This window comes from Equus caballus, chromosome 27 (genome assembly GCF_041296265.1).
Source record: "Equus caballus isolate H_3958 breed thoroughbred chromosome 27, TB-T2T, whole genome shotgun sequence".
NCBI classification, from domain to species: domain Eukaryota; kingdom Metazoa; phylum Chordata; class Mammalia; order Perissodactyla; family Equidae; genus Equus; species Equus caballus.
In genome coordinates this window covers 23069572-23088809 of record NC_091710.1, presented here as the reverse complement: position 1 = coordinate 23088809, position 19238 = coordinate 23069572, and the positions used below count along the sequence as shown (strand labels likewise).

The window sequence follows — 19238 nt, the reverse complement described above, 5'->3', positions numbered from 1 at the left end:
TTCAGTATCTACTGCCTTATGTAACATGTCTAGCTTTTACCAAAAAAATGAGAGGGAATACAGACAGGCAAGAAGAAAATCAATATGAAAGCTATAGCCATCATGAGAATCAGACTGATAAATGATACAGATGTCAGAAATATCAGAAAGAAGATTTAAAGCAACTTCAATTAACATGTTAAAGGCATTATGGAAAATATTAAACAACATGCAAGATCGGATATGTAATTTCATCATCAAATACTTCTACCACAACCACTCAACACACAAAGGAGTTGGTTGACCTACCCACATGTGTATAAGTACACTTTATCATTGAGTACCTTTGCATTCTGTTCTTGATAAGGAAATGTTTGTTACCTTACAACTGGAAATGGTCTGGAAAAGAGAAAAGAGTTCTCTCTACTTGCCGCTCAGAGAGAAATCTGTTATTATAATTTTCCTACAAACTTATAGACAAAACCATTAAGTGTCTGAAAGTAAAAGTGAATGTTTTCCAACTTATCCTGTCTTATTTTTATATAAGAATTAATAATGATATACCACTTAAAAATGAAAAATGCAGAATAAAGTTCAAAAATGCCCCATGGGAGGATGCTGAGCAAGAGACATAAACTACAAATTCCCTACAAGAAAAAAAGATGTGGAAAACAGAAGTTTTGAAGAATACAAATAAATTGACCTAACTTGTGTAGAATACTTCAGAAAAAATTGCATAATAGAGAGAGAAATATACATATTGAAGTCAAATGCATTATCTAAATGTGATAAAATTCAATTAAAAATCAGTATCATAAAGATATCTAGAAAATCCCCAACTATGTACACTTCTAAATTTCCCATGGGTCAATGGAGGAATAATTGGGAAGGAAACTAGAAAACATGTCATATTAAAGGTTATAAGTACATTTTATAGAAAATTCATGAAATGGAGTGAAATCTGTGAAAATTTAGGGGAGAACCTCCAAAAATTCTCTCCTACAAAAAAACAAAAAGAGAACTGGCAAAAACTGTTAGAATCAACTTTCTCAGATCTCTAGAGATTAACCAAAGGCTTAAGGCATTCTGGGAATATTTATTCAAAAAAAATAACTGATCTCAGTAAAACAGTGATATCTGTGGAATTTGAACTTGCCCTAGTCTCTTCTCCCATTAGTTGAAAACTAATAGCCTGCATTTGCTGTGAATATCACCAGACTGGCAACCTCCGACAAAAGCAGAGTACGGCTGCAGCATCTTCAAAACCTTATTTCCATAAAAATGTCATGATTCGACCTATTTTGTGTTTCCTAGAAGACCTATTTCAAGCTTGTCTGAATTTTACCTAAATCATATCTCATCCAGTATGAAAAGCTTTTTTCTTTGGCATCTGTTGAAAACAATTACAGGCATTTTTTTTTAAACTGCACAGTTGTCTGAGAAAGTAAATAGCAATGGGGCAAACAACAGACCAACCAAAAAACCTAAAAGGAAAAACTGGAGAATGAGAGGTACACATGGAGTTTTGAAAAGCTATGACAAATGCCTGGGAATCTAGAAGGCCACACACATGTATAGGACTAAGTACATGCCCAAGGCTATGGTACATGTTTAGTAAAGACCAGCAAAGACCCTAAACTCTTACCTCTGGCTGATTCATGGCTCTAAGCAAGAAAGAAGTAAAATGAAAGTCAAAATTGTTAACTGCCTGGCTGAGTGAAAAAAGGCATGTGCTAACATGCACACAGAGGTCCTCAGCAAAGACTAGGAGACTTATTGGTCCTAAATATTTAAAGAACTCTCTGACTGATCATCAACCCACCAATAAGATAACAGAATAGAGACTTCAGTGGCCGCACACAACAAAGAATACAAACTTTAGAGAATCATCAAAAAAATTTACAAAACAAACAACTATGACAAACAGCAATAATATTTGGGAGGCAGGCAGAATCTGATTTCCAGAGTTACCACATTATATTATTTGGAATGACCAGTTTCAGTTTTCAAAAAATTATGAGACACAAAATGACCAAGAGAGTATGGCCCATGTACAGGAAAAACGCCATCAATAGAAACTGTCTCTGAGGAAGATTACATGTTGGAATTACTAGAAAAATACTTTAAATTAGAAATTTTAAATAATTTCAGAAAGCTAAAAGAAGCAGTGAATAAAAAATGTAAAGGAATTATAATAATGATGTCTTACTAAATGGAGAACATCAATAAAGGCTTAGAAATTCTAGTATTGAAAAATACAATAATTGAAATGAAATATCCATTAGAGAGGCTAAACCACAGATTTTGGAAGGCAGAAGAAACAATCAAGGAACTTGATGATAGGTCAATTAAGATTATACAGTCTGAGGAAGACAAGGAAAAAAGAATAGAGAAAAATGAACAGAACCTAATAGACCTGTGGGGCACTATCAAGCATACCAACATACACATAATGGGAATACCAGAAAGTGAGGAGACAGATAAAAGGGCAGAAAGAATATTCAAAGAACCAATGGCCAAAAATGTCCCAAATTTGATGAATAACATTAATTTACACATCCAAGAAGTTCAATGAACTCCAAGTATGATAAACTCAAAGAGATCCACTTAAAGACACATCATAAAAAAAACTGTCATAAGGAAAAGACAAAGAGACAATCTTGAAAGAAGCAAGAGAGAATGGACTCATCATGTATAAGGAATCCTCAATAAGATTAAAATAGCTGATTCTTCCTCAGAAACCATGGAGGCCAGAAGACAGTGAATTGAAATATTCAAAGTGATGAAAGAAAAACACCTGTCAAACAAGAATTCTTTACCCAGTGCACAGGTCAATCAAAAGAGCTTAATAATATACAAATGATTATCTATTTTGGAAACATATGTTCCAGTAGTATATAAAGCAAAATATCAAAATATTGAAAGTAATTTTACCAGAATAGTGGTAATTAATGATGATTCTACTCCTCCTGCATCTCTAAATTGTATTTAATAATATGCATTTTTATTTGAATAACAATAAAAAATAAGAAATGTTACATAATACATCATAAAACAATAAGTTTGAAATACATACTATATTTTTTTCATATATTTTAGATGGAATATGGATGTTTTATTTAAAGGTATAGAAAGAAGATATCAAACTCAATATTCCTGCTCAACAGCTTAGTTCCTTTTCACTATTAACAAAATTCTACAGAAGTAATTTCATAGTATGTCATAACATCAGAATCATCACAGTTACCTGTGAGCTTAAATGAACCTTGTAGGGCTTGTCTTTCTGCCAAATATTGCTGTAATTTTCTGATAACAGTGGTATGTCTGGATTGTCATTTTTCACTTGATAAATTATGTGCTCAAATCCTGCTGAAGATTCCAACGGCTCGATTCCACAGCTGATATTTTCACACTAAAGGAATCCCCTGAAAATGTAGAAAGCAATGATATAAAAATCCTGCAAATGATCCCATCAAAGCTATAACCAAAAATGTTGTGAGAAATGAGGAAACATAGTAAGGAACATGTTTAAAGGCACTTTCTTTTCCTATTTTTTTTCAGTCTACCATTAGTAACTGAGTCACCACATCTGCCTTAGTTTTGCTCACATATTAAAAAACTAAACATATTGAAAAGTATTTTCTATTTTCTGTATAGTAGTCACATTCATTCAAGATATATTAAGGCCAAGTACTGTCTTGGAATCAAGATATTTGCTGAGAATTCCAAGAATAAAGTTCCTGTTCTTACAGAGATGAGAACAAGGGAAAGCAGGTTTATAGAGTAGATACCTAGAGAGGTTGATATCTATGAAAACCACAATCAGGGAATGCCAATTTTCTGAGTTGAAATGAGTAAATTCTGGAAATCAGTCAACCAAAACCAAAAGGGAGTTAGGGAGAGTCTTTTTTCTCTGCTTTTCACCCATCTTCTTCTGATAAACTTACCACCTTCCTCCTGCCACCATCAATGATGAAAATCCCTCATCCCTGCCCTGTACTTCTAAGGGACCTTCTTAATTAGTTGTTTTTTTTTTTTTTTAAAGATTTTATTTTTTTTCCTTTTTCTCCCCAAAGCCCCCCAGTACATAGTTGTATATTCTTCGTTGTGGGTCCTTCTAGTTGTGGCATGTGGGATGCTGCCTCAGCGTGGTCTGATGAGCAGTGCCATGTCCGCGCCCAGGATTCGAACCAGCGAAACACTGGGCTGCCTGCAGCAGAGCGCGCGAACTTAACCACTCGGCCACGGGGCCAGCCCCTTAATTAGTTGTTTTATGTCTGACACTGGGTGCACCCAAACTGACAGCATACAGTATGTGCCTATTTAAATAACTAATTAATGTCATTTTCCATGACTATTTGAGATAACTGATAGATAATGTGACAATACTTAGAGAGATGTTCTAAAGTTCCCTTTACTGAAACCATCCCCTTCTGCACTGTGTCCTGAAAATATCTCCAGTCAGGATTCCCCAGACTGATTTCATTTGAATGGACACTAAGGTCTAGCTACTAGTACTATTATAAAAGGGAGGCCATCATAAAGGAAGCTTTCAGACTAGAATTCCCCTTAAACCTTCTACAGTTGTGTCAGCCAATGTTTCTTTTTTTTTTTTTAAAGATTGGCACCTAAGCTAACAACTGTTGCCAGTCTTATTATTTTTTTTCCTGCTTTTTCTCCCCAAATGCCCCAAGTACATAGTTGTCTATTTTAGTTGTGGGTCCTTCTAGTTGTGGTATGCAGGACAATGCCTCAACATGGCCTAATGAGCGGAGCCATGTCTGCACCCAGGATGCGAACCAGCAAAACCGTGGGCCGACGAAGCAGAGCGCATGAACGTAACCACTCGGCCATGGGGCCGGCCCCTACTAAGTTTCATCTTAAAGTATGCCCTATGTTTTCCATGTATAAATGCCCTCTAAGATGTTATTACCTGAGTCCAGAACAGATGCTGAGTGTCACAACTGAATTTGGAAAATCTGCAACATATCCTTGGTAATGGCAATGCATCTGAAAACAGTACAGAAAGGCAAATAAATACATTCTTTATGAATAAAACATGTATTGGTAAACATTACAGAAGACTCAAAATGTTAAAAGAGTTGAAAATAATAAGATTGTATATCAGATAGATTTATTAATGCAGATTTTCAGGGAAAAAATGTTTTTGACAACTCTACTTTGTACCACCTAGGTGCCCAAGAATATTCTCTCAGCCTGGGTTTCATGTCTATCACATGCTGTTTCTATGTACAACAATCAACGATATGACAGGTCATAATTATATAAAACAAAATATTTGTATTAAACTGCCAACATGGCACAAATGCATCCCAATAGTAATGCTTTGTCCACTTCAATAAAGAAACACATAATAATAAACATCTATGACATCTGGGTCTTACCTTAAAATATGAAGACTCAGCATGCAAAGATCCATTTTCATTGCATGCATAAACCAAAAAGTTCTGGGATAAGAATGAGCTGAGAAAAGCAAAAATAAAAAATGTTTGAGTTATGAATTTAATATGGATATAAATAGTAAAATAATAAAAATGAACGTGAAATATATGATTCACATAATAATGTGCTTTAATTAGAGCAATTTTAATGTGGCATAACAGTTTAAATTCATAGAACTGGTGTATCAGAGAGTCCAGGCTTTGTTAACACTGGAATAGACTCCAAATCCTCTGTTAGATATTTGTGTGTGTGCCTGTTTATGTCTGCACTCAACCAATATTTACTGAGTGCCTACCATCGGACAGATCCTCTTCTAGACACTGCAATACAGCAGTAAACAAAAGACAAAACCACTAGTCTTCATGACAGTGAGGGCCACACACTGCTACCAGGTTAGATGGTGATAAATAGGCCTGGGTGAGGGAGATTGGTTGCAAAATGTAGATAAGATGGCATGAAAAGGCTCACTGAATAGACAAAGACATGAAGATAAGCCACACGGATCTGTACAGAAATGTTATCTCAGGAAGAGTTAGGAGAAAATGCAAAGACCCTGATGGAGAACTATGCTTTGTGTATATAAAGAATAGCTAGGGGGCAATGTGTCTGGAGTGGAATGGGACTGAGGATGACAGACAGTAGTAAGAGATGCTGCCTCAGAGGTAAGAAGTCATTGGAAGATATTTGAGCAGATAAGTGATAGAATCAGACCAACATTTTAATAGAATCAGACTGAATGCTGTGTTGAGAAGCATTTGTAGGGCAAATAAGCAGAAGCAGAGAGTGCAGTTAGGCTGTTGCAGTCATTCAGGCAAGACAGGATGGTGGTTTGAACTAGGATAGGAGCAGTGGTGGAGGACCAATTCTGGATGTATGTTTGAGGTGGAAAACATGGGACTTAATAATCCATTGGGTATGGGGGAAAACAAAAGAAAGATGTCAAGGATGACTCCAGGTTTTTGTTCTGAGAAACTGGAAGAATAGAGCTACCATTTACTGAGATGATTGCGGGAGGATAAATTTTGGAAGAGGATCAGAAGTACATTTGGGACATGTTAAGTGTGAGAATTCAGGTAAACAATTGGTTATCAAATAAGCAGTCAGAAAAAGGAATATGGTGTTCTTTGGAAAGGAATAAAGTAGAGATGTAAGTTTGGGAATAATCAATACATAAAAATATTTAAAGCCACAAGACTGGATGAAATAACTAGGTGACTGAATATAGCTAGGAGAAAACAAGATTCAGGAATAACATGATGAGGTATTCTAGGTTTTGAGAGATGAGGAAGAATCTGAAAATGAAACAAAATGAAACAAACAAAAAACTGAGCAAGAGTAAGCACAACGGTGAGAGTCAAACCAGGAGTCTATGGTATTCTGGAAGCCAAATGAAGAAAGTATTTGTGGAGGAGACACCGATCAGCTATACAAGATGCTGCCAATTGGTCAAGAAAAATGAAGACTGAAAGATAACTGGCATTTAGGAACATGAGATCAGTGATGGTCTTATCAAAAACTTTTTAATGAAGTTGGAGAGACATTAAAGACCAACATGGGTTTCATTGTCATGAACTAGGTGAGAACAGTCATGAATTAAGCGAGGATAATTTTCTCCAGCCTTGTTCAACTGCAAAGATGCAGGCAGACAAAATCCAAGTGTTATAAATATATGCTTTCAAAGATGCAATCAGAGAAGGGGCTGTTTGATTTCATTTATATGAAATGTTGAGAAAATGCCAACTAGGAGACAGAAAGGAGACTGATTGTTGCCTGGAGTAGTGAGTGGAAATAGGGATTAAATGTGAAATGGCATGAGGAATCTTAGGTGGGGAATGAAAGTTCTAAAACTGATTTATGGTTGATGGTTGCAACACTGTTTAGAGTTATTAAAATTATTAAATTATGCACTCGAGTGACTTTTATGATATATAAAATGTGCCCAATAAAGTTGTTAAAAATAAATGCACATATAATCAATACATTCATAAAATGTGCACTGCTAGTTGAGTCTCCCACCAATAACCATTCAATGTGTAACTATGTTTGATTTCACCTGAGACATACTTAACTGCATACATACTTGCAGTTCTTGGGTTCAATGGCTTTATACTCAATTGAAGATTTACATATATGTAGTTTATTTCTTAATTTGAAAATAACAAGTTGGAAAATTATATTGCAACATTGTTATAGATCTAAGATTCAAGACCTACTGAATTCTAAATTGAAAAATAGACTGATTAAACAGTCGACATTACACTCCAATCCTGAATTTATATAATGCACAAAACATTTAAAAAGTAAAATCTAAGCTCTAAGGGAAAATCATATCTTACTGTTTTCTGAGATGCAGAGTGTAGTTTTCATCAATTGTAATGATATAAATCACCTAAAATAAAGCAAATAAAGATGATTTAGTAAATCAGAAATATAGACAGACAGGATTTTTCACCCATGTCAAGAAAAGACTCATTCAATCCACTTAAAAATTAATATATTCTTCAGAATTTATTTTTCTAAATAGTAATAATTTACTATTCTAATAAATTCAAGTTATGGTAATGAATTTAATGTGTATCAATGTTTTTTTGGGAAAGAAATGAAGACTGCCTTTTGAAAAAAACATAATTTTAGCATTATTAATACTATATATTAGTTTTCTTTATTTAGAAAAACATACACATTTTCTAGTCAAGATGAATGAGACACGGTTGTGGGCTTACATTTTACACCAAATATAATGAAACAACAGCACATTTATAAATACATATATACATTCTACCAGGCTCACCCAGAGCCGCTTAATAATCCTCAACATATAATAGTGTGAGGAAAAAAGACCTGAGAGACGAAAGCCAGCGAGGAATGTGCAGCTCCAGGAAGAAGACCTCTAATCCACCAGCACTGAGCTCCAGCAGCGCTCCAGGAATGGGGGGGGCTCTGGGGATGTTCACAGAGTGAGTCACTGCACTATCTCCACAAAGGCAGATGGGCATCTCTCCTAGGAAATGCACATCTTCTTTTCAAGACAACCCAGTTTCAAGAAAGATCTCAGATTTTAAGCTGGAACAGAGCCTGTGCGTTTGGGGAGAGGGCAGTGCTGCTTATGACTGGAAATAGCCAAGAACTACAGGGAATGCACACTCAGAAGATCAGATGCCTAATAACCCAGAACGGAGGCAAACCTTATCCCTGCCATTCCCCTAAAACCACTGTTATGTCCTCAGCAGATCTGGTGCATTCTCTCAGACTGGATGCAGATGAAAAAGAAAGTCTGACAGGATCTCAACTGCAACGCCAAGTGCACAATAAAAACAGTTTCACCTTTGAGGAATGTCAAGACCAAGAAGGAAAGAAAACAAATTCAACAAATGAAATTAATTACTCCTGAGAAAACTGCAAAATGCGTAAGACGGAACCTGAACATGAAGACATTCAATATCCTTAGAGAAGTAAGAGTCGGTATTATGCCCAAGGAGCAGAGATTAGGGGTAATGGAACACTATTTCTAACACTCAGTGAGTGTTTGTCACATGCCTAGCACTATCCTAAGTGCTTTACATGTTCTTTTAAAAACATTCTTACCCTCATGACAACCATAATTTTTATTTTGAGAAACAGAGATTAAGTGACTCTCCCAAGATAACACACGTAATGAGTATTAGAGCTTGGCAGAGGGGCTATGTGCTTTACCACTATATTAGACTGCTAACACGTGAAGAAGAGCAGCCAGTGGTTATCAAAGGAAGAACAGACTATTATGAACTTAACCAATTATAGATCATATAAATGAAAATGTCGATTTTTAAGTAAATCCTTATCATGAACAAGAGATTGGATATATCTGAAGCATGGATTGGTGAGGTTGAACATCAAAGCTAAGATAGCTTCTGAGAATTAAACACAAAATGATTTTAACAGTGGAAGATCTGCAAGAACAAATAAGAGACAGAGAAGCTATTTCCAAAACTTCCAACAGCAGCTAATAAGAATTTAAGTAAGCAAAAAGAACGATAACAAAGAGAGAGTAAAGTTAAGAAATATTACTTCAAAATTACCTAGACATGGAGATTTCAGTATTCTCATTTCATGTGCTCATTAAGGGTCATAGAGGAAATTAAAAACAAAAAATTAACAAAAAGTGAAGGACCCAGTATAGTCAGTCATCATAATTCTAAGGAAAAACAAAATTGAAGCAATCACATTACCCAATGTCAAGATTTTCTATAAAGCTACCATAAACAAGACCGCATGGTATTGGCAAACAAACAAAAAAACCAGATACACTGACCAATGAAACAGAAAAGAGAGCTCAGGAATAGACCCACGAAAAATATAATCAACTGATTTTTTTAAGAATGTGCAAAGGTTATTCAAAGGAGAAATGACAGTCACTTCAACTGATGGTGCTGGGAAAATTGGATGTCCACATGCAAAATGATACTCAAAACACACCTCACACCTTACACAAACATTAATTCACAAAGGATCATAGACCTTAATGTAAAATGCAAAAGTATAAAACATCTAGAATGAAACATCAGAGGAAACCTATGTGAACTTAGTGTTGGTGATAACTTTTTGTATATGACAGAAAAATACAACCCATGAATGAAAAGTTATAATAAATTGGACTTTACTTAATTAAAAATCTTTTGTTCTAAGAAAGACAATGTTAAGAAAATGGAAAAAACAAACTATAGACTGGAAAAAATCTTTGTGACTCACGTATCTGATAAAAGACTTGTACCCAGAGTATACGAAGAACTTGTAAAACACAAGAAGAATGAAATAGACAACGCAGTTGGAAAAAGGGCCAAAGAGATAAACAGGCATCTTACCAAAAAAGATATACAGATGGAAAATAAACACATGAAAATATGTTCAACATTATTTGTCATTAGGGAAACACAAATTCAAACCTCAATAAGATGATACTGTATAACTATTAGAAGGGCTAAAATTCAGTAACCTCATAATACCAAATGCTGATGAGGATGTGGAGCAACAGATACTCTCATTCATTGCTGGTGGAAATGCAAAAGTACAACCACCTTGGAAGACAATTTTCTAGTTTCATAGAAAACTAGCAAATCTATGTAATCTTAACATACAATTCAGCAATCATTTTCCTAGGCATTTATCCGACTGATTTGAAAAGTTATGTCTACAAAAACCTGTACATTAATGTTAACAGCTTTATTCATAATTGCCATAAACTGGAAACAACCAAGATGTCCTTCAACATGGAAACAGATAAACAAACTTTGATACATCTATACAAGAGAACACTATTTAGCAATGAAAGGCATGAATTATCAAAGCATGAAACCAACCTGGATAAATTTTAATTGCATATTACTAAATAAAAGAAGCCAGTCTACAAAGGCTACATTCTGTATGATTTCAACCATATGACATTCAAGAAAAGGCAACACTATAGAGACTAAACAACAGATCAGTTGCCATGGGCTACACAGAGGGAGGGTAGTATAAGTGAATTTTAGGGAAGAGAAACTCTTCTGTATAATTCTGTAAAGCTGGATACAGGACATTATGCATTTGTCAATACCCATAGACCGATACAGAACCAAGAGTGAACTTTAATGTATGCAAATTTAAAAAAATCATTCCGAAGGTCAGGGATTCCCAAGTGAAGGGCAGATCATGACACAAGAATCTAACTTTATTACAAATGTATGACATTACATCACTGAAAAGGGTAGGGGACAAAATGTTCTGACCTAAGAAATTTTAGAAATAAGTGGAGATCTGTAAGACTTTATAAAGGCAAATGAAGTCCACATGGCACTAGTCTAGTTGGTAAAGTCTTTTCCCACTAGTGTATGGGTTAAAAAATTCTGAAACCGCTGTCCATCTAGACTGCAATTTAGAACAAATAAATAACTTGGTGATGGACGATGGGAGTCAGATTTATCACTATTGGTCATGTAAGCAACTTCTGCCAAGGACACACCAAAATGACAGAAAACAATTCTAAAATTGTAAATGATCTTTAACAAATTCATCCAAACAAAAGATACTTTTCTTCACGTAGTAACGCAGTGAGTTTACCACCTATGGATATGCTATGAATGAATCACTGTAAGATGAACTTCAGCAAGAAGAAAAGCGAACTGAGAAGGAAGGACAGCATGCAAGAAGCAGTGACAAGAATTCCATTGCTACCATATTAGAAAAACCAGCACTGAAGGTGCTCTTCAGCTGCAAATAACTAGAACACTATATACAATGAATGAAACACATGCTTTATACACTAGAAAATAGGCAGTACAAGGTTGTGATCACAGAGAGAAGGGATGAAACTGAGGTGGGCACTACAATTGCCCTGGCTTTCAGTCTCAATGAACTTTCTAGACTATACTAAAGAGGAGGGATTCCCTTGATTCTATTAATGAATAAAATCATACACAGAACACATACATAGAGTAGAATTTCATGAGGCTGGGGGTATTAGTTTTCTATTGCTGCATACCAAACTATCACAAACACAGAAGCTTAAAATAACACACACGTATGATCTTCTAGTTTCTACGGGTCAGGAGTCCATGTGTGACACAGCTCTGTTCTCTGCTGCAAGGTCCCGTCAAGCTGTAATCAACGAGTCACCTGGACTATATTCTCATCTGAAGGCTCAATTGGAGAAGAATCTATTTCTATTTGCAAGTTCAGTCAGGTTGTTGGTAGAATTCATTTTCTTGCAGCTATAGGACTGAGAGCTTTAGATTTTTGCTTTTGGCAAGGAGCCCCAGTCATCAACTAGAGGCCACTTCCAGTTATCTGCTTCTTGGCTGTCGCTATGGACAGTACACAATATGGCCTTCACAAGATCATCTGGAAGGTGAGAGAGTGTCTGCTGGCAAAGTAGAGTTTTATACGACATTAACAATGACAGGAGTGAAATTCAACATTTGGCATATAGCATAATGCAATCAACAGAGTTAAATCCATCAACTTGGCCACATCCTATTGGTTAGAAGGAAGTCACACGTCCTTCCAACACTCATGGGTGGAGCTTATTCAACAGCATGAACACCAGAAGGTAAGAATCACTTCATCAACCTATGGTCTCTGCAACACAATGGGCAAAGAACAACTGGGGAGCTGAGGAATAACTCCCACAGCTCACATAGTGCTGAAAGGTATTCAAGGTCTGATCAACCAGAGAAGAGAGATGTCAGTGAACACCCCTGCCATTCTGTAGAAACCACAGAAGAATCAAATTTTAGTGTTAAGAAGAAACTGACCTTGGATCAAATTTTAGTGTTAAGAAGAAACTGGCCTTAGAGTAAGGGTTACGCTAACGTTCATCCTAAAAACATTAAAAGCCAGCCTGAAATTGTCAATCTGATTCATAAGTAACTTAATTGCCTGCCAGAACAAAGTATAACACATTTTAAAGGAAAACCACAAAAGCAAGAAAAGAAATGAGCCAAAGAAAATTGGCAAGGTTAATCCAATGAAAAATAAATATACATGAGGGCATGAAGTCAGAAAAATGGCAGGATAAGAGGCTCCTGACTCATCTTCCTCCCAAGGATGCACTGAATATATAGCTTCACATGGATCAATTCCCTCTGAGAGAAATCCAGAAACTAGGTGAGAGACTCCTAAACATTGGAAGACTGAGAAAATATCCAGATTGAAACATGTAGGAAAGGCTGATACACACTCTCACCATAACACCCACCCCTGGCACAGTACCTTACTTTCAGGAGGGAAAACCCAACTCTCAGTTTCTCCCTCAGGACTGAAGTGTTTGGACCACACATCTAGCACCCCAGCTTTTAAAGCTGCCACAGAGGGACTGACTTCTAAATCACCTAGTTTAGTGACCCAATGGGGCTTGGCATTCATGATCCCCCAGATCCACATTAAACAAAGAAGCAGTTTTTAAGTAGGTGCATGGGTACTTCACATAGTTATCCACCTGGAATCATTACAGAGGAACAGGCAACAGTGCCCAACTCCTAGTTTCTCCCTGGAAGGAGTTTGGCTTCATACTTTCCCAGTTGCAGCTTGAGGGTCCAGCTTCTAATCAGATAGCATGAGGGGGCTGACTGGGAACTTCCAAGTAGCCTGAGAGTGCCAGTGGGCACTTCTCTTGCCTTCTCCCCATTGGATCAATCCAACAGTAAAACTAAGTCTTCAGCTTCTTCCTGGCAGGAGCTTTTCTACACATCTAGACCCTCAACTTTTATGTCTGCCGCCTGAGGGCCTGCGTCCCAAATCACTTAGCTCTGAGAGCTGACAGGGCTCCGGGAGCTGACGGGACACATAGTTAGTAGTCATCTGGGAGCCTCAATAGACATGAGCAAACTCTCTGTGCTTTCTCTCCCAGCTCATTCCAACTATAAAACTAAGTCTCCAGCTTTTCTGACAAAGGAGTTTGCCCATAAGTCTAGTGCCCCACCTGCTATAGCTGCCAGCAGAGGCTAAGTCCTAAGTCACCCGGCTATGAAAGTTAACAGAGCTTGGATTTGTGAGTCCCCCAGGAGCACAGAGCACAACAGGTGGAAGAAGTAAAACTGTCTCTGTTTGCAGATGACATAATCTTATATACAGAAAACCCTAAAGACTACACCAAAGAGCTGTTAGAACCAATAAATGAATTTAGTAAAGTTGTGGGATACAAAATCAACATAAAAAAATCCGTTGTGTTCTTATACACTAACAGGGAACTCTCAGAAAGAGAAATAAGACAACGATCCCATTTACAATAACATCAAAAAGAATAAAATAATTAGGAATAAATTTAACCAAGGAGGTGAAAAAGGTATTCACTGACAACTATAAAACATTCACGAAAAAAATTAAAGACACAGATAAAAAAATATTCCATGTTTATAGATGGGAGGGATTAATATTATAAAATTTCCCATACTACCCAAAGAGATGTATGGATTCAATGCAATCCCTATCAAATTCCAATGGCATCTTTTCATAGAAATAGAACAAACAATCTTCAGTTTCATATGGAACCACAAAAGATCTTGTAGTTAAAGCAAACTTGAGACAGAAAAGCAAAGCCAGAAGCATCACACTGCCTGATTTCAAACTATATTACAAGGCTATCATAATCAAACAGCATGGTATTGGCAAAATAACAGACACATGGACAAAAGGAACATAAAAGAAAGTCCAGGAATAAAACGATTCATAGAGGGTCAGTTAATTTTCAACAGACTCCAAGAATACACAGTGGGGAAAGGACAGGCTCTTCAATAAATTATCTTGGGAAAGCTGAATATCAACAAGCAACAGAATTAAATTCACCCATTATCCTATACAAAAATCAACTCACAATTGATTAAAGACTTAAACACAAGATCTGAAACCATAAAACTCCTAGAAGAAAAGAAAGGGAAAAATCCTTGACATTATTCTTAGCCATGACTTTTGGACTTGACACCAACAGCACAAGCACAAAGTAAAAAATAGAACACTGGGACTACATCAAACTAAAATATACCTGTAGAGAAAGGAAATAATCAACAAAATAAAAAGGCAAGCTTTTCATTGCCTTAGAGAATGGGAGAAAATATTTGCAAACCAAATATCTGATATGTATCCAGAATATATAAAGGATTAATACGATTCAAAAGAAAAAAAATAATTAACCCAATTAAAACGTGGGCAAATAATCAGAACAGACATTTTTCCAAAGAAGATACATGGATGGCCACGTGGTATGTGAAAAGATGCTCAACATCAGTAATCATCAGGGAAATGCAAATCAAATCACGACGAGATATTATCTAACACCATTTAGGTTGGATATTATCAAAAAGACAAGAGGTAACAAATGCTGGCCAGTATGTGGAGAAAAGGAAATACTTGCACAATGTTGGTGGGATGTAAATCGGTACAGCCATTATGGAAAACAATATGGAGTTTCCTCAAGAAAGTAACAATAAAACTACCATATGATCCAGCAATCCTACTTCTTGGCATATATCCAAAGGAAACAAAATCACCATCTCAAGAGACATTGGTGCTGCTGTGTTCCCTGCAGCATTATTCACAATGGCCGAGGTATGGAAACAACCTAAGTGTCTGTCAGTAGAGAACAGGTGAAGAAAATATGGCATATATATACAATGTAATATTATTAAGCGTCAAAAAAGAAAGAAATTCTGCCACTTGCAACAACAGGGATGAACCTGGAGGGTATTACGCAGGTGGCGTGTCAGGCAGGTGGTTCTGGCTTGTCCGGCAGGTGGCACCGGCGTGTCCCTCACATGGTTCTGGCATATCTGACAGGAGGTTCCGGCGTCAGGCAGGCGGTTGCTGTGTGTCTGGCATGAGTTTCCGGTATGTCCGGAAGGTGGTTCCCACATGTCCGGTGAGTGCTTCAGGCGTGTCCGGCAATTAGTTCCCGCATGTCCGCGGGTGATTCTAGTGTCTCCGGCAGGGGGCTACGGCGTGTCCGGGACCTGATTCCGTCGTGTCCAGTTGGTGGTGTCGGCGTATCTGGGTGGTGGTTCCGTCGTGTCCAGCAGGTGGTTCCAGCATGTCCGGCAGGTGCTTCCGGTGTGTCCGGGACCTGATTGTGGCATCTCCGGCGGGTGGTTCCAGAGTGTCCAGGTGGTGGTTCCAACGTGTCTGGCAGTTGGTTTCAGTGCGTCTGGTGGGTGGTTCAGTCATGTCTGGCGGGTTGTTCCGGCGTATAAGCGGCCAGGTTCTGCCGTATCCAACAGATGATTTTGGTGTGTCCAGCAGGTGGTTCTGGCATGTCCAATGGATGGTTCCTGCGCATCTGGAAGGTAGTTCCGGCATGTCCGGCATGTGGTTCAGGCTTGTCTGGCAGCGGGTTCAGTCGTGTCCGGGATCTGATTCCGGCGTGTCCATGTGGCGGTTCTGATGTGTCCGGTGGGTGATGCCGGTGTGTCCGGCAGGTAGTTTGGGACTGTCTGGCATGTGGCTCCAGAGTTTCCCAGACCTGATTCCGGCATGTAAGGGGGGTGGTTCCAGCATATCGGAGACCTGCTTCAGGGGTATCCGGCAGGTAGTTCCAGGGTGTCCGGCACCTGGTTTTGGCATATTCGGCAGGTGGTTTCAGTGTATCCGGCACCTGGTTCCAGCATATCCAACAGGTGGTTCCGGCGTGTCCGGTGGGTGCTTTTGGTGTGTCTGGCATTTGCTCCCGGCATGTCTGGCGGGTGATTCCAGTGTGTCTGGCAGGTGGTTCCAGACTGTCCAGCAGGTGGTTGCGCCCTGTCCCGGACCTGGTTCCGGCGTGTCTGAGTGGTGGTTCCAGTGTGCCTGATGGGTGTTTCCGGCATATCTGGTGGGTTGTATAGGGGGCCTGGTTTCAGCATATCCAGCAGGTGATTTTGGCATGTCTGGCAGGTGGCTCCGCCGAGTCAAGCAGGTGGTTCCAGCGTGTTATTCAGGTGGTTCCGGCGTGTCAGGCAGGGGGTTCCTCTGTGTCTGGCATGAGTTTCTAGTATGTCCCAAGGTGGTTCTGGTGTGTCCGGCACCTGGTTCCAGCATGTCTGGCAGGTGGTTCTGGTGTGTCTGTCAGGTGGTTTAGGTGTGTCCAGCAAGTGGTTCAGGCCTGTCTGAATGTGGTTCCAGCATGTCCAGCACCTGGTTCTGGCATATCTGACAGGTGGTTCCTGCGTGCCCCGCATGTGGTTCTGGAGTGTCCATCAGGAGGTAGCTACGGCGTGTCCGGCACCAGATTCCGTCTTGTCTGGTTGGTAGTTTCAGCATGTGCGGGTGGTGGTTCCAGCATGTCCAGCAGGTTGTTCCGTCCTGTCTGGAAGTTGGTTCTGGCGTTTCCAGGACCTGCTTCTGGGGTATCCAGCAGGTGATTTCGGCATGTCCGCAGGTTGTTCTGGCGTGTCAGGCAGGTGGTTCCGGCTTGTCCAGCAGGTGGTTCTGGCGTGTCTGGCAGCTGGTTCTGGCATAGCTGGAAGGTGGTTTCACAAATACTGCATGGTGTCACTTCCGTGTGATACCATCATCAGATTTCCACGTAGGATATATACATACAGGCTACTCATACACTCGTACAAACTACATCAAGACAAAGAATCAGACTGAAATAAAAAGTGCTCCAAAAATCATACACACAGGCAGAAAAACATATGTTAAGTGTTTTCAGAGTAATACTAAGGATGGCCTGAGACTTTTCACCAGAAAATATGCAGGAACAAGATAAAAGATTTGCATGTTTAGAGGTTAGCCCTGTGGCTGTGGTTAAGTTTGTGAGCTCCACTTCAGTAGCCCAGGGTTTTGCTGGTTCAGATCCTGGGTGTGGACATGGCAGGGCTTAGCAAGCCATGCTGAGGCGGCGTCTCACACAGCACAACCAGAAGGACCTACGACTAGAATATACAACTATGTAGTTGGAGGCCTGGGAAGAAGAAGAAGAAGAAAAGAAGTTTGGCAATAGATGTTCACTCAGGTGCCAACATTTAAAGAAAAATGATTTACATGTTTAAAGTGAAGAATCAAAAAAAAACAATAAGAAAACCCCACAAATGCTGAGAAGTTTCATCAACCACAAAGCTACACTAAAGGAAAATTTAAAAGATCTTCTTCAGGAAAAAGAAAAACAATATTACATGGAGCGTGATCACACAAAGTAGCAAAAAGCACCAGGAATATTAAAAAAGGGGATAAATGTGTAATTTTCTTCACTTGAAATCTAAGGATAATTTACAATTTAAAAGAAAAATAATGATAACATTCTGGGGTTTATAACAAAGGGAGAAATACAATGTATGACAACAGCACAAAGAATAGGAGAATGCAAATAATATTATATCATTTGAAAATTCTACGTTATGTAACATTGTATTATATTGTTTGAAGGTAAATCTTTGATAAACAAGATCCAAATGGTGAAACAATGATCAATCACTAAAAGGAAAACAGAAAAAACAATTGAAAGTAACAAGGAGTATCAATGAATATTCAATAATTCACAAGAAGTTAAGAAAGGAAGCCTTGACTCAAACCCACCCACTCAACAAGTCCCTGGGCCTAAGGGTGCAACTGGTTTTGCTCTGCAGACGATCAGCTCTGCCTGTCTAACTCTCTGCTTAACATTGCTGGGCTATGCAGCTTCTAGGTATTCTTTCCAGCCTTTATGATCAGGCAGGACTCAGAACTACACTCAGCACTGCTCAGCTCTCCTGCCTGGACAGAATGGGAGGGCTATCTCCTAGCAGCCTCCCAGCTCTTCCCATTCAGGCTTTCTGGTCAGGAGAGGCCAGGAGCTATACTCAGCAATGGGCCAGGCCACCAAAAACTGTTAAAGCTAATCAATGAATTCAGTAAAGTCACAGGAATACAGAGTTAACATACAAAATCATTACTGTTTCTATACAGTAACAATAAATTATCTGAACAAGAAATACAGTGGTCTCCCCTTATCTGCTGTTTCACTTGCCATGGTTTCAGTTACCTATGGTCAAGTGCGGTCTGAAAATAATGCTACATCACAATGCCCACATTATTCACCTCATTTCTTCTCCTCATGTAGGCATGGTATCATCTCACATCATCACAAGAAGAAGCATGAGTATAGTACAATAAGATATTGTGAGAGAGAGAGAGACCACATTCACATAACTTTTATTACAGTATATTGTTATAATTATTCTATTTTATTAGTTATTGTTAATTTCTTACTATGCCTAATTTATTAAACTTTTTCATACCTATGAATAAAAGATAGTCTATACAGGGTTTGGTACTATCAGAGTTTCAGGCATTCACTGGGAGTCTTGGAATGTATCCCCTACAGATAAGGGGAGACT

The 19238-nt window shown here is 38.4% G+C and overlaps 1 protein-coding gene across 1 annotated transcript in view; it reads right to left on the bottom strand.

Annotated features, from left to right (window-relative positions):
* LOC111770875 (disintegrin and metalloproteinase domain-containing protein 18-like) overlaps positions 1 to 19238 on the bottom strand; it is a 119664-nt gene that overhangs the window by 91389 nt on the left and 9037 nt on the right. Inside the window, exons 4-7 of the mRNA XM_070252764.1 lie at positions 7779 to 7831; positions 5385 to 5463; positions 4913 to 4989; positions 3227 to 3404 (exon numbers count right to left, since the gene is read on the bottom strand). Of these exons, the coding sequence (XP_070108865.1) occupies positions 3392 to 3404; positions 4913 to 4989; positions 5385 to 5463; positions 7779 to 7831 (222 nt within the window). The 3' untranslated portion in view covers positions 3227 to 3391. The remainder of the gene's footprint in view (positions 1 to 3226; positions 3405 to 4912; positions 4990 to 5384; positions 5464 to 7778; positions 7832 to 19238) is intronic.